Below are 16,083 nucleotides of genomic sequence, written 5' to 3'. Positions count from 1 at the left end.
TCCTCCTCCTCCCTCCAGCCCAGGCAGCAGCAGCCTGGGTGGTCCCCCTCTCTCTCCACTTTGGTGAGCTGTTGCTTAGCAGCTAATAATAGGCGATGTTTGCAAAGTAATTTGCCTCTTCCTTGGCCAATGGGAGCCGGAGCACTTTTCCATCAAACCTCCCTTTTCAGGATTTGCCGAGAGGCGAACTTCTCTAAATGTTACCGCTACAGGATCGGAGTTAGACTTGACACGGACGGCTCAGACGTCGGCTACTACTACTACTACTACTACTACTACTACTATTACTACGACTACTCCTCCAGCCACCGCTCCTCTCCGAGACGTCGTTTCACGAACTATCTGGACGAATGAAGACTGGGGGATCTTTACGGATTTCGGCGCATAATGTTGGGATGGAGTTTCGAGACTCGTTTGGCTCCGAGGAAGACTAGAAACGCTTCTCGCGATCTGTCGCCGGCGGTGCTGCTGGATGCGCTCCGCGTCTATGTTGGATTATTGTTCGTGAACTCGCACCGTTCTCGCGTCGCCTCGCACTCTCTCCTCTCTGGACCATGGCCTCGGATCGCGGGGTCCCGGGGGCCGGCGTCTTTGGAGATTTACCCCCGAGCTACACGCGCTCCCAGCCGCCCGCGAACCCGGACCTGCTCCGGAGACCCAGCTACTGCCACGCCGCTTTCGCACTTAAACAGATCTCAAAGGTGATAATAGCACGCTCGTAGGCAGCGGTGGCTCTCCACGGTCAGGGCAGCTTCCATTCACCCGCTAAATGTGAATGAAACGTGCGCCAGGGCGAGCTTTGTTTTTGTTTTGTTTTGTTTTTTTTTGTTTTAAATCCATCCTCGTTATTTTTGTGGCGTTTTGAGGACGCATGTGAGCGAAACAGACCGGGGGTCCGGGGACCACCAGAGCTCAGACAGAGAAATCAGGAGAAATTGTGTAAACACAAAAAAGAGACACTGTCACCAGAGGTTTTGGGGGCTTTTAGTTCTAATCATCCCAGCTTGCGTGTCATTATGGAAACCCTCTGGAGTGACAACAACAGAACAGTAGTCCTCTTATTTCACTTTTCATTCATTTTGGTTGTTAAAGCGACCGTGAGGGTTTGTTCCCATCTCCCCAGCCCGTGCTTGTGCGTGTTTTCTTGGCTTTGTGCAGCCTGCGGAGAGCGCACTGGCCCGGGGTCTGTTTGGAAATGCGGTGGGTCCTGTAAAGGAATTCACTGATTGAGTTTGATCTGACAAAGCATCTTTGGACCGCCCGGATGCTTGGACGTGTTTCAGCACTGCTGAGAGAAACCACAACACCAGAGCAATGGCTTCTGCAGCAGTGACATTTGTAACTCTGGAGACCTGTGTGGTTATTAACGCCAAACTAAAGTTGCGCGAAAAAAAAACTTTAAGATAGAGTACAAGCAGACTGGAGCGAAGAGTTTTCTTCACAATTCGAATGTTAATCCATCCTGATGGGCAAGTTTACATTGCATCTAAAGTAAAAGCCGCAATTTATACAGACAGACCTGTTGAACGCAAAATCAATTTTCAGTGTTAAATTCAACTCTATCCAAAGTATTTCTCAGTTGTTTCTCTGAGCTTTAATGTGAAACCCCTGCAACCTGTCAACTAGAATATAAGCTAACTCGTCCTAAAACTAACCTAAATCTTGAAGGAGTTGTTATCTGGTTTAAACTTTTGTGCCCCAAAAGACATCGAAACATATTGAAAGTCATAAAGTATAAAGTGTCATCTTGATTTCTGCAAATACTCCCTCTGACATGTCTTCCTCTCGGTCACAGCGTCCCTCTGATAGGGTTGACATGCCACTGTCATTTTTAGCAATCATGCCTTATCAATCAATAATAATAATAATAATAATGATGATGATGATGATAATAATGCTGCTGTCATTTTCTCGCCCTCCCTCCTGCTTCAAATCCAGGGTAAGGCGGTAGGTCAAAAGGCTCCTCTGTGGATCCGGGCAAGGTTCCAGGCCTTCCTGTTCTCTCTGGGCTGCCACATCCAGAGGCACTGTGGGAAGGTCCTCTTTATTGGACTCTTAGTATTCGGGGCTCTGTCTGTGGGACTTCGGGTGGCAGCCATCGAAACAAACATCGAACAACTTTGGGTGGAAGGTGAGTTTGAGACGCCTCCTATCTGATGAAAGCCTGTGACTGAGATGTGTGTGTGTGTGTGTGTGTGTGTGTGTGTGTGTGTGTGTGTGCGCGCGCGCGCGTGTGTGTGTGTGTGTGTGTGTGTGTGTGTGTGTGTGTGTGTGTGTGTGTGTGTGTGTGTGTGTGTGTGTGTGTGTGTGTGTGTGTGTGTGTGTGTGTGTGCGCGCGCGTGTGTGTGTGTGAAGGTGTTGTGACTGATTTCCCTGCTCATTCAGCTCGCTTGTGGCCTCCTCAGTTGAAAGATGGTGAACCTGCATGCGTCTTCCTCCGGGTTTGACTGGAGTTTGAATGACAATAGTGGCTGGAGGATTCAGGGTGGTCATGTTAGTGTCATCTATGTGCCGTGGGAGGGCACTGGGTGTTCACTGACTGACAGACTTGGCTTGTCCGGCCAAAATCTTGATGAGAGAGGCAATAAAAGTCGAGGATTTGTGGGACGCTGCTTTGGATGTTTTCATTTTAAGGACGGTTTAAAATTAGAATTAGGGCCACCTTCACAGTTTTCACACTCCATTAGCACTTTAGAGTTGGAATCCAAGTTTGAGATAGCTGTTCAGAAACTGGTTCAACTTCAGCAAGTTGTTTTTTTAAATTCTGACTTTGTATCGTACCCTGCGAGGAAATATTTGTGGTTTGCACATTTGTTTGAGTTCCTCCAAGGACAACTGAAATGAAGAAACACATATACGCTGAGGTTTCAAACAGGCAAATGAAAGTCACACTTAAATGTATTTTTCCTGGTTTTCAGCCGTCCTGGCTTCTTCTCGCTCGGTGAATGTGTTGCATCTTGCAATAATCTTTGTTTCGTTTGCGTTAATTTCCTGAGAACTCCTTACCTGAGGAACACATCTCTGACACTCCCTCTCCTGCTCCTGTCACACATTTGCTCCTGTCTGCTTTTTGTGACACCTCCACATCGCTTCATATGACAGCGATCGGCCTTTTCTTTTCTCTCCAAACCCGTTTTAGATTTTTTTTTTTTAGGGTTATCTGTACACTTTTGGGGGCAGAGGCAGCTTTATTTGGTTTTTCACACTGGCCGAATTCCTTTTAAACCCCCAGGCTTTCAGTGCCGGGGCTGATCCCCGCAGCAGATGGACTGTGTGAATGGTTAGCCATCTTTGAGGGCTCTGACCCCTCCCCCCCTCGGCTCCCTGTGTGGTCCCTAACTATTCTTGGATTCCATTCAACAAGAGGCAAGCAGGCAGGCAGGCAAGCAGGCACCACCTCCCTACCCCCTCCCTCCCTCCCTGCCTCCCTGCCTTCTCTCCTCCCCACAAGAAGAGAAAATATAAGTGAATGCAGCTGAAGTTTACCCACCTGTTTTGCACGCTCTAAAAGCGCCACAGCAGTTGGTGAATATAAACAGACTCTATAGGGTTTTTTAAGCCCACCATGTCACTGGAGGACAGGAACAGGCGGCTCCCACAGGACCTGTGTGGAGGTGTCGGAGGAATCCCGCTCTGCTGGTGTCGGGAGAAGCGCTAGGAGGCAGGAATTCAAATAAATTTGTCTATCAGGCACAATAATTAAGAGGAAAAACATCTCCATAAGTGAAGACGCTCATAATATGAGCACAGGATTGGAAAGGGGGGAAGAAAAAAAACTCAGTTCTCAACAAAACCAAGGAACAAGAGTTCACATCTCCACTGTGTCCTTTTCTTTGGTTTCCTTCTGGTTAGTGTATAAGCTTTAGGATTACCTCTTGAGCTAATTGGCCAAGCCATCTCTTAAAGGAGATGTTTAGATGTTTGTGTGCCAGTTGTTTTGCTGCGGGATTCAGAGTTGAACCGGGGGGTTGAAAAGGAATGCTGTGCCTTTAAGAGGCCGTGGCCATGTTTCTAAAGTTTCTGCCTGCCTTGTTTCCACCAATAGCCCATTGACAAAGCTGCTAGGGCCTCAATGGAGAGTAAAGTGGTTCGGTAACAAGGAGAGGTTAGTTCTCCTTCTGTCTCTCTCTCACACACACACACACACACACAGACACACACACACACACACACACACACACACACACACACACGCATGCACGCACGCACACACACACTCTGAACCAGCCAGAGGACAAGGAGCAGAATTATATGCTCGCTACAAGACAGTTGATTTCATATTGAAGGGATTTAAAATAAAACCTCACATCAGTCTCCAGGATTTATTTCACTGATTTTATCTGTGTGCTGTAACTTTAAATATATTTCATGTGTTGTTTGAACATTGCAAGAGATTTCCTTTCGGAATAGCTCATCCAGATTACAGCATAAACAAAACTTTTTCTCCCCACTTGACTCCTAATTTGTTCATGGGGGAAAAGCTGCCAATTGACACCGTATGTGTTAACACACCGCCTTCAAAGCTGCACCTCAATGAGTGTGTGTGTGTGTGTGTGTGTGTGTGAATGTGTTAAGAGCATATGCTTCCCATCATATATTCATACTAGAAGTTGCCCCTGGTGTTTTCACACATACACAAACACACACTTGTCATCTTTGTCACCTTCAGCGTGTCCGTCTGACGTTCCCGTGTGTGTGTGTGTGTGTGTGTGTCTCTGTGTGTGTGTGTTTATATTTCTACCTGTCTCTCTGCCTGCTCTGTGAAGTCAGGCCACCAGGGCTTTTTTAATTGCTTCCTCCCTCCTCCAAGACCAAAACACCGTGAAGCAGACCACAGCAGTGAAGTCAGTGTCTAGAAACAGAGAGGAAGAGTGGAAAATTTTACTTTTTCCTCTTTTCGTTTCTTTGTGCGCATGCATTCCTTTCTACGCAAACATACCTCCGTAATCTGTCATCGTTCATATATCATTTTACTCAAAGATTCCTGCGCATTTGCAATGTGGATGATCGGTTGAGGATCATCAGTCCCCACACCTGTGTAGGCAAGAATAAAAGACACCGTATCAGAGTGTTTAGTCTGACAGGGGGATTAAGAACTATTTCAGGCTTACTGCTCTTTCCAGAAGAGATTGTCAGACACAGGTCACCCGTCAAATTACCTCTGTAGTCCTTTCTGGATATCGCCCGTGGGATGACACTATATATAACATTACGCAGACAGGTGTGTTGCAGGTGTGTTTTTAAATCAAACAAAACTTGTACAATCTCAATTTTTACTGGGTTTTGGTGAAGTTTGCACACTCTCCCATACTTCCTGACATGTAGGATTGTGACTCAATCTGCATTATCCTGAAGCAGAAAAGGGAAAGATAATAAAAACTGAGGTGCAGGAAGAAAACAGGGACGGGGGGGGGCAGCTGGGGGGGTTGGGGCAGGAACAGGGTGGAAGGTTTATGGCTTACTCACACTTTATTTGTTGTTGTTTTTCCTGTCTCACTTGAACAAACATCCAGTGTGAGGCTGTCTCGTACACAGTTTTATTTCACCCTGAAATCTTGCGAGAGAGAGAGAGAGAGAGAGACGGTTTTATTGCTTTCGTAACTGTGAAATATTAACATGATTATGTTAAGCTCATGTTTTCATGTTTGCATTGCGTTTGGGGCGTTCTTTTACTCTGTGTTTGCGTCAATTGTAGCTCAGACTATTCACTTTTTTCTTTAATAGAAGACGGGGGTGGAAAAAGAAGTCGCCTCTGCTTTAAAGTGGTTATGTTCTTTGGGATATTAACTAAACTCATCTTTCTTGGCAGAGTTTAGGTGAAACTTGACATTCATGTATACAGACTCAAGCTGTCCAAATATGAGTGAAGTGAGACAGGGCTTGTCTGGGTAGCAGTCGCACCATATGTCCCATCATACAGCCCATGGAGAAAGAGAGCGGTATAGACTGCACTTTGTGCATGTGATATTGTACAGTCATACAAATTATGAAGAGACAAAGAAATAGCTTGATTAAATAAGTGAGAAAATGTCCTGCTTCAGGGGAAAAAAAAAAAAAAAACACCTCAGAGTTTGCCCAAATGTGCACACGTGGGTATTTGGGTGTTTGGAGCAGTTTCTCTAAACAAACCTCAGAGCGGCGCAGCAGGTAAATGCTATAATTCATTGGAGTGCACACAGCGCCCCAGTTCAGACAGAGAAAGGGAGCTCTATGAGGCATTATTGGAGGTGAATAGTGCGCAGTGGTGCCCCAGCTAGATAAATAAACTCCCAGCGTTCAGGGCCCAGGACCTCACTGGTAGAGAGAACAAACAAGACCAGAGTCAACCTGGGTCACTTCTAAATGTTTATTTCACCCCCCATCCCTCCGTCCTTCAGTCCAAGTCTACACCATTCCATCCCCTCTCTCTCTCTCTCTCTCTCTCTCTTTCTCTCTCTCTTTCTCTGCATCCCCCTCAACACACACGCGCTCTTCAACAGACAGCCCGAGACCACCCCCCGACAAATAAACACACTGAGCAGCTACAGATACATGTGCATATGACAGACACATGGCTTTGGCTTTAGCTATCCAGGAGACACAAGGACTCTGCTCTACCTCTCCTTTTCAAAGTATAATTTCTTTTTTTTTTTTTTTCATGTATTTGGATCACACATGTAAGTTGCATTGACTTGCCGTGGCAACCTATGTAAAAGGCAGCAGCCAAATGGACACATTTACATTGATTACACATCTTCAAATTGTCATTTTGGTGTCAAAGCATTCATCAAAACAGGCTTTCGGGCAGTTTGCTACAGTGAATGTAGGATCTTCCTAAAAAAAGACTTCAATGCAACTGAAAATGGGATAATAAAAACCCAATCAGCATAGTGCGGCACCCTTTCTCCTCTTATTGAAGAGCAACCTTTGTCTCCCAGCCTGGCAAAATAAAGCGACACCAGTCACCTTAGAGTTTGCACCATTTGCCTCTGCTTTTACACCATGAAAGTATAAAAAAAAAAGAGGTGAACGGAGATTGAGATGAAGAGAGAGACTGCACATTTTCTTCGTACTTGGGGGGGGGGGGGGGGTGAGGGGGGTGAGGGGGGGTGGTTCTTGGGCTCAATAAATTCATTTCTCATCTGAATGAGACCAGCAACGTGGAAAAATTTTGCTTTTCAGGCAGGGATGAATGTATGTTTCAACCACACATTAAGCAGTATTAGCGGTCAGTGGAGTGTCTAATGTGACTATTTTTCACAGTGGCCAACACTGCCCATGATTAGCATAATTAGCAGAGGCAAGCCTATACATATGGAAATAGAAACTGCCTAATGCCAACCCTGGTGGAAATTTATGTGTGGTGGCTAACACCACTGGCACATCTGAAAAGAATGTAAGTGAAACTGATTTTTCATGTTGTTTTTGCTGTTTTATACAGTTTTCACGGTGCCATCTCAGCGCGGCTGTCATTCTGCGATAGCAGAGGTGCAGGATTCAAACACACTGATGCCGATGGTTCTGGGTTGTTTTTTTTCTGCACTGATGTGGCATTATTCCCCGCCATTATACAGTCCTGATAAACAGATACACTGTATTTCTATAGGTGAGATAGCAAAGTGCCAGCTTCTCTTTCTTGTCCCCTGCATCAACCCTCCCACAGCCGAGTCTGGCATTGTTTTACAGGCTGGGAAAGTTTTGGTCCATTTGCTTTTGTTGTGAGAAAAAAAAAAGAAAGAAAGAAAAGTTCCTCTTTATTTTTTTTTTCTCCTGTTTGTTGGGAAACATCTGAAAGAAATTGAAGAGTTGAATGACAAAAGGGTGTGCATTCAGTCTGGAGCTGCGCTGAAGGGTTGTATGGAGAAATGGCCCATCTGCTGGGGGGCAGCCCGCTTTACGCGGTGCCCTGGCTCGGGAATGCCATAGGGCAGGGCTGGGCTGAGGACCCAAAGTGGGGCATAGTAGTATTGATTCTACAGGGTCCACATGTGACAAAAAGGGTAGGGTTTTTTTTTTGTTGTTTTTTTAATTGGTACCAAACCAAGAGAATTAATTTCCCATTTAGCTCCTATGATGAAAATGAAACGCACTAAAGGATCTTTATGGTGAATAAAATGGTTGAGCGAATAAGATAAATGGCAAATGTACGATTCCAGCCAAGACACGGCTCTGTTTTTCCTATTGTTGGTATTTCATGGTGGCCAAACCCAATTTTTTTTTAAAAAGTAAATTTTTGTGGTGATCAACTTTGGATTTTATTTCATATTTTAAAGCTGCTTAAATTGGACAAGAAAAAAAAAAAGAAAACACCCGACGCATTACACAGCAGAGCAAGTAAAAGCATACATGTCACTTTCAGCCCTCTTCGTCTTGAGTCTTCCTCCAGAGCAGCGTGGGGCCTTTCAGAGGCCTCCTAATCCAGCTAATCTACCACACTGAACTTTGAAGGCGGCCTGGTCTGACCTAGGATGGCCTGGAACTGGGACTAGGCCTGCAACCTATGAAGACAGAATAGAATAGAATAGAAACATAACTCCTGGTGGTCTTGGCCTACTGTAGCCCAGATGGGAGAAGCCACACATATTTCACTGACTGGAGTGTTTGTGGGTGTTCGCCTTTTGGGGACAGAGGATCAGGTGGGGAGGAAATGTCTGAGGTTGGTGGAGACAGGGTCCTGTGTTCGCAGTCGTGTACACACTCCCGCCCACACACTCTTACAGGTACACCTATACACTGATCCATGCAAACATTATATTTATACAAGCGTGGCCATGAGTGAAACCATGCCAGCGTGTGCCGTGACATTTTCTCATGCTGTCTTACTTTCCTGATGTGAATTTTTTTTACATATGTTCCACCAAAAACAATGTCTACTTAGATTTACATTACCATCACTTGCATAAAATGTTTTACAGTTTTTGATCAAGTTCCCAAGTAAACTCTTAATATCTCGAGTTTCAGAATTGCTCATGCAATAAAGTTCCCAGTCGCGGGGGTGTTAAAACCCCCAAAGTTTCCACACTCAAAGGCGCTTTCTTCCTTGGGTGGGAAAATTTCCGGGAACTGTCTCTTTAAGGCTGTGCGGCGCACGGGCTAAATGGAGGGAGAGGAGAGTGGAAGTGACTGAAGAGAAAAAAAGAGTCAGAAAGAGTGTCAGGAAGAGGAAAAGAGCAAGAAAAAGGGGAGAAGATAAAACAAGGAGATGGGGAGAGAGAAGTAGAAAAAGAAAGCTTCCTTATGGAGAGGGCCGTGAAGAGAGCAGGAGAAGAAGTGAGCCGCAGTGGTTGTGGAGTTTGGAGTTGGGTTGTTGGGGCCGGACCAGGGGTTGAGGAGAGAGGCGAGAAAGAGAGAGAGAGAGAGAGAGAGAGAGAGAGAGAGAGAGAGAGAGAAGACCGGCTGCCTGGGTGGTCCAGATGGGAGGAACGAGACACAAATAGCTATAATTTACTTCAGGAGGCCTGTAATTACAGAGCCAGAGTCTCTCCGAGCCACCCAGTTCCTGTTGGGATCAAAACCCCACGCTGCAGAGGTTAACATACGAAATGTCAAAAAAGGTTTAACAGATGTCAAAGAGGTCCAGAAACGGAAAGGGCTCCATTTTGTAGTAGTCTTTTTTGATTGGAAATCTGTGTGGGAAGGAAACTAAGTGGCGTTGAGGGGAACTGTACTTGTAATCACTGTTTTAACACCAAGCCTGATTCTTTTTCCAGATGAAAGTGTGTCAGACTTTATTCATTTTCTCATCCTGAAGAGTCTCTAACAGTCATAATGAAATCACTTACTCTATCTGCAATTTGTTTTTCTCCCCGGTCTTCTTTTTGGTATAAAACTTGTATTTATACAATAACATCCATTTTTTTTCTCCCCTGCATGTCCAGATGTGTCAAATAATAACATTTCTTGGTGATGCACTTAGCCAGACACCCTTGACTGAAAATAAACAAAGCGACCTGATATTCTCAAGCCCCTGTGAATGTAATTAAAGCCTTGAGAGCAAAGTCTAGAAATATTGGACTGTGTCTCCAAGGCCCAGAGTTCTAACCTGATCTCACACTTTCGCGGCGTAGGCTCAATAGTTTGTTTTTTCTTTTCTCCCCATCAATTATAGGAGCCTGTTCCAGGCTGGGGGAGGTGCAGAGAGAGAGAGAGAGAGAGACAGAGAGAGACAGAGAGAGAGGGGTAAATGAAGCAGAGAAATAGATGTGTAGAGACTGATTGCAGCGCAGTAAAAGAGTGATGAAAATGAATTAAGAAGGTGGTCCCCCTTGTTTTCAAACTACCTCCCCCCCTCCCTCTCTCTCTCTCTCTCTCTCTGAGGTTGTCATGTAGTGGGACAGCAAGAGGGGCAGACGGCCCTCTGTGATCCAGCGCGGCATGTTTCATGTCCACTTGGCACAGGCACAGATCCCCCCGGCTGGCAAACTCTTTTCAGGGCAACCTCCTGTAATTAGGGGACTGGGGTCTACCACACAGCACAACATAGCTCTCTCTCTCTCTCTCTCTCTCTCTCTCTCTCTCTCTCTCTCTCCTGCTCGTCACAACCTCCAACAGCTATATTTCTTCCTCCACAAAATTACTCCTTTTGCATTTTCTCTTCTCTTCTCTTCCCCATCACTCTTGAGTGGTGGATAAAAAAAACTTTTTTAATAAGTTCAAACAGTTATCGGTACACATCGTCTGCCCCGCGCAAACCAGCGGAGGGTTTTGGGGGCATCAGGAAGCTGGTTTGACTAACTAACAGGGCACATCTGTTTCACAGAAGGAGCCAATGAGAAACAGTATTACTCATTTCTCTTGGCCAGACACTGGCTTGTGTGAAGTGCCTTCAAAACCAACACTGGCGAAGGCCAAGGGCGTTGGTCAACATACAGTACGTGTGTGTGTGTGTGTGTTCTTGCGCATGTGCATACGTACGCACAAAACCTGCCGTGTTATGGTGTGCATGTGCGTCAGTGTCGTTTGCACTGAGGGAAATCCATCTATCTCACGTTGCCTGAACTCACCATTCTCTTTTGGCTCTCTTCTTGGTTTCGTAGCTGGAAGTCGGGTCAGCACAGAGCTTCGCTACACCAAGGAGAAGCAGGGGGAGGAGTCCGTCTTTACTTCACAGATGCTTATCCAGACACCCAAAGAAGAGGGCACAGATATTCTTACCCAGGAGGCTTTGCTGGTTCACATGGAAGCCGCCCTGTCGGCCAGCAAGGTGCAGGTGTCGCTATTTGGAAAGTAAGTCAACTAACAACAGGGTCATGTTTGAAAACGTTCTGCTGTTGTGCTTGTACCTGTATTAAAAGTCCTCTCTCTCTCTCTCTCTCTCTCTCTCTCTCTCTCTCTCTCTCTCTCTCTCTCTCTCATAGATCATGGGATCTTAATAAAATATGCTATAAATCAGGAGTTCCTATAATAGAAAATGTCATGATTGAAAGGGTAAGTTGATAAAGACGCACAATTTATTCATCTCAGTGGTTATTTCTCTATGACTTGAGATGTTTAATCATTCCTCTTTTGTGTTTCCTGATCCCAGATGATTGACAAGCTTTTCCCCTGTATGATAATCACCCCATTGGACTGTTTTTGGGAAGGGGCCAAACTACAGGGAGGCTCTGCATATTTACCGTAAGTGTTGGAGTAATCACCCCACATCATTAAAAAAAAAAAAAATGTTTACCTTTCAAAGACAGCCTTATGCTGTCATTGCTTCCATCTGATCTTCCTACAGCTTTTGGAGCGCTATATAACTTTTAACACATGCTGGATGGAGACATACAGTTGGGCTTTCAGTAGTCTGTCAGTGGGTGCTGTGACTGACAGCGGCGGTCAGTAATAGAGTTCTTTAAGGGCCCGGAGAGGGCCTGGGGGGGGTGGAGGGGGGGTCCTGACAGAGAAATTCAAAGAGAAGAAGGTTAGGGAGGGATGCAATAAGTGAGGGAGGGATGGAGAGAAAGAGAGGAGATGGCTAAGCAGCGACTGGGTGGTGGGTTGGTAGAACGGAGGGCGGGGAGGTGGCGGCGGCGGTGGTGGTGGCGGCGGTGGTAGCGGTGGCGGCGGTGGTGGTGGCAGGGGAGCCCTTTGGGTCAGACAATGGTAAGCATTCTTTCAGTTTACGAGTGAGTGTCCATCAGTGCAGGGGCCCCGGAGGAGGGGGGGGGGGGGGGGGGGGGGGGTCGGCTTTGTCAGCTCACGGCTAACACTCGGCATTCTCATGGTAATGCCCCGGGCTCCCAGCTCCCAAGTTGTCCAACAAATAAAATGGGCAGTATTCAAGCCTCAAGTCCCCCGAGAAGGACAGAGAGAGGCTACAAGACAGTTAACAGTGGAGTCTGGGCGTATTTGGGCATTTGCAGATTCAAGTTGGGGTGTTTTTGTTTTTTTTGTTGTTTTTTTTGGGGGGGCGAACAAAGTTCTCTTGAGAAATTGAGTCACTGAAAGGGATCTCCTTTTTGTCGTCAGAAGTGATATTTCAATTGAGTGCTGGGTTTATAAAAGATAGTTTAGATCATAGCAGATGTTTCTTTGCGAAGAATTTATTTGTTTATATGTCTGTCTAAGCAGTCGGCAGTATGTTGCATGACAAGCCGGCACATACAGAAACAAACACAAAAGTTTCCCATCCTCAGCATCTCCCAGTTGGCCCCGTGTGAGAGAGATGGGGGTCTTTGATGATTCACACATCTGCCAAGTGTTCATGCAATTCACACAGTCTTCAACATCTGTTGTTATTTATTAGGTGACTTTACACTAATTTTTCAAGTGGAGCTCAAGGGAACACGGAATGGACGGAGATTCAATGTCTCTTTATTCAGAGTCAGCTTTTGCTTCAGCCCTGGTTTGAATGGTTAAAGAAAAGAGTAAAAGTGTGCATTAGAAAGTGCAAAGAAGGGTGAAAGAGAGAGAGAAACAGAGAAACAGAGAGAGAGAGAGAGAGAGAGGAGGAAAAAAAACGTTTGAGAACAAAAAGCCGCAATCTATGAAAAAACAAAAGGGCCGAGGCTTGGTTCAGTCAAGCAAAAACTAGCCGATAAAAGAGTGTCTTTGCAACCAGAAGCGAAGGGGACCCTGGTATGTGGGAATCGGAGAGGAGCGCTCACCATTAGAGAGCTAAGATACTTTGGGACTCTTTTTTTTTTTTTTTCTTGCTCCCTTGTCTCAATCACACAAAAAGCGGAACCATCATGTCTTGCAGCATCATTCCATTGATGACTGTTTGTAATATTAAGTGTCAGGTTGCAGCATCAATGATGGTGGAGATTGATTCAATTTCCCAAACGATCAAAACGAGTCAGTCGTCCTTGGATCTCAAACAACAAATAGTGTGAAATCCAAACCCCCCCCCCATCATCCCTCACCTATTTTCCCTTCTCCGTCCACTCAATCTTTTCTCCGCCCTTATCAAGATGTTTGGGAGGCAGGGGTAATTGTTATGACTCAGTGCAGGGCAGTGAGGAATGAAAGTGAGCAGGCAGCCACCGTGCCTTTTCCCTGGGCATTGTGGCAGCGTGAAACAGGATAATAAACGCTATTTTATCCTGTATCTGCAGCTAGCCTCCTGTGTAGTCCAGCCCCAACAAAGGAAAACCGAACTCAAAAAGTTTTTACCCCGAGGAATGTAAAGCCATGTTTCCATGAGTTGGAGGCAGCATTGTAACGGCTTCACATCTTTAAATTCTGAAAGTGTCGTGAGTCAGTTCGGGGAGGAACATCATCTCGAGTAATTCTTGGCATTCCAGGGGCATGCCTGATATCCAGTGGATGAATCTTGATCCAGTCAAGCTGATGGAGGAGCTGAGTCAGTTCACCTCACTGGAGGGGTTCAGGGAGATGTTGGACAAAGCTCAGGTGAGTCACAAAAAAAAAAGCACATGTGATGTATTTGTTTCCCAAAAAATAAGATTTTCTTGCACGAGCGATCACTAACTCATCCACTTCTTGTTTCCTCAGGTGGGACATGCGTACATGAACAGGCCATGCTTAGACCCATCAGACCCCGACTGTCCCCTCACTGCTCCCAACAAGGAGCAAAGAGAGGTAAACAATAATGCAACTTAAACTTGGTTTAGAAGGTAGAAGAAACAATGGAAACAGTTGAACAGATCTCTCCAACCACTCTTCTGCTCCTCGTCCGATCAGAGTCCTGACATTGCCGGGCGTCTCCAGGGTGGATGCCACGGCTTCAGCCGCAAGTTCATGCACTGGCAGGAGGAGCTCATTCTGGGCGGGCGGGTCAAGAACAGCCAAGACGCTCTGCTGAGGTGTGTGCACATAAAGATTCAACAGTTTGTTGTGACTTCACATGGTTCGCTCGTGACAATTGTGAGAGATTTTGATCTGAGCGGGCAGCAGGTACACCAGTTAGCTTAAGAGCCGCCGTGACTGTGGAATCTGTGTAACCCCCAATAACTCCTCAGACACATGCTAAGAATGCCTTGTACCGAGAGGGATCAGTTTCCTGCATGACCCCGGTCCGGGATAGGCCAATTAAAGATGATTGACAACCACATAACGCCCCCCACACGGCCACACATTTGTTGTGTAAGAGACCAAAGTAGAAGGGGGGGAAAAGGGTGGAGGGGAAAAAAACAGTCAAATTCACATTTATCTGAGGTCTCTTTATTAGACGATCCCCAGAGAGGTTTGCTTTTCCTACTGACTTCAGTTGGATTTAAAAGCGTGGCCAATACAAATGGAGTGACGGCATTGGGTCAGAGCCCAGATCGAGACCCACGCGGGTCCAGCGGAGCCTTGAATGAAAGAGGATTCCAGTCCCATCTGCAAGAGACACACTTACTCGCGGATGTGATTTATGATCATTTCTTTCACATTTTGAGCGCCACTGCTGCTTGCTTGTGCTCGATGCCAAGAAAACCTGAGGACATCTGGGATCGCAGCCGAGAGACCCGCAGTCAGACTAGATAACGCCTGCTTTTAGCTGTTTACATTGGCAGACGGACAGGCAGACAAATCCTAGAAGAAACAGCACCTGCCTTGAGCTATTAACAGCAAGGTGTGTGCCAGTGAGGTTTGTTTATATATATATATATATATATATATAAATCATTGAGTCTTGAAAGATTGGATGTTCTCATACATATACATACATACATACATACATATATATATATATATATATATATATATATGTATGTATGTATGTATGTATATGTATGAGAACATCCAATCTTTCAAGACTCAATGATTTTTTATGTGCTAGTTATGACATAGATGATCCAGTTGAGGTTTCCACTCCACCCAACACACAATAAACCATTTTTACAGCGAGAGAGCATGATGTCTTTAAACTTACGTGTGTGTGTGTGTGTTTTGCAGTGCGGAGGCTCTTCAAACAATGTTTCTGCTGATGAGTCCAAAGCAGCTGTACGAGCACTTTAAAGACGACTACGAGATACACGACATCAACTGGAATGAAGAGAAGGCGACCGCCATCCTCGAGTCGTGGCAGAGGAAATTTGTGGAGGTGCAGACACTCACACATGCAAATATTCATTGTATTTAAATGCACACTCTTGAAGGTAGATGCACTTTGATATAAAAAATTTTTTTAAAAAAGCATCAGTAATATTTGTTAAAATGCTCTCTTTAGGAAACTACCCCACCAGCTGATTTGTATAAATGCTTGGAATTGCTTTGATTTGTTTAATTTTTTTATATGAAAAAAAAAACTGAATACATCTCACCAATCAATATCATCCATGCAACTATGGCCCGCCCTCCCCTGCCTCTGATTGGCTGATGCTCATTGGCACCTTTGATTGGGTTACTTACTTAGAAAAAATTTATCCAACTTCATAACTCAATATTTTCATTACTTGAGAAAAAAAATAATAATTAGGTTCAGTGTTTTAATATTTTATTTATTTTAATTCTTATCCGGGACAGTTATTATAAAGTGTTCCCAGATGTAGGGTTCAGCTGAGAAAAATGAGGAGGCATTTCCTTGTCCACATGCAGTCTTGTTCTAACACACACACACACACACACACACACACACACACACACACACACACACACACACACACACACACACACACACACACACACACACACACACACACACACACACAGCGATTCACTTTACAAGGGAGCTGA

The 16,083-nt window shown here is 45.3% G+C and overlaps 1 protein-coding gene across 1 annotated transcript in view; it reads left to right on the top strand.

Moving 5' to 3' along the window:
• The first annotated feature begins 219 nt into the window (after window positions 1-219).
• ptch2 (patched 2) overlaps window positions 220-16,083 on the top strand; it is a 30,176-nt gene continuing 14,312 nt past the window's right edge. Inside the window, 9 exon segments of the mRNA XM_080503948.1 lie at window positions 220-701; window positions 1,939-2,131; window positions 11,016-11,205; window positions 11,337-11,406; window positions 11,504-11,595; window positions 13,707-13,815; window positions 13,918-14,004; window positions 14,107-14,228; window positions 15,304-15,451. Coding sequence (XP_080360074.1) covers window positions 555-701; window positions 1,939-2,131; window positions 11,016-11,205; window positions 11,337-11,406; window positions 11,504-11,595; window positions 13,707-13,815; window positions 13,918-14,004; window positions 14,107-14,228; window positions 15,304-15,451 — 1,158 coding nt within the window. The 5' untranslated portion in view covers window positions 220-554.

Source organism: Blennius ocellaris, assembly GCF_963422515.1.
Source record: "Blennius ocellaris genome assembly, chromosome: 10".
NCBI classification, from domain to species: Eukaryota; Metazoa; Chordata; class Actinopteri; order Blenniiformes; family Blenniidae; genus Blennius; species Blennius ocellaris.
Note: the sequence above shows the minus strand (reverse complement) of the source record. Positions and strands in the feature narration are given on the sequence as shown.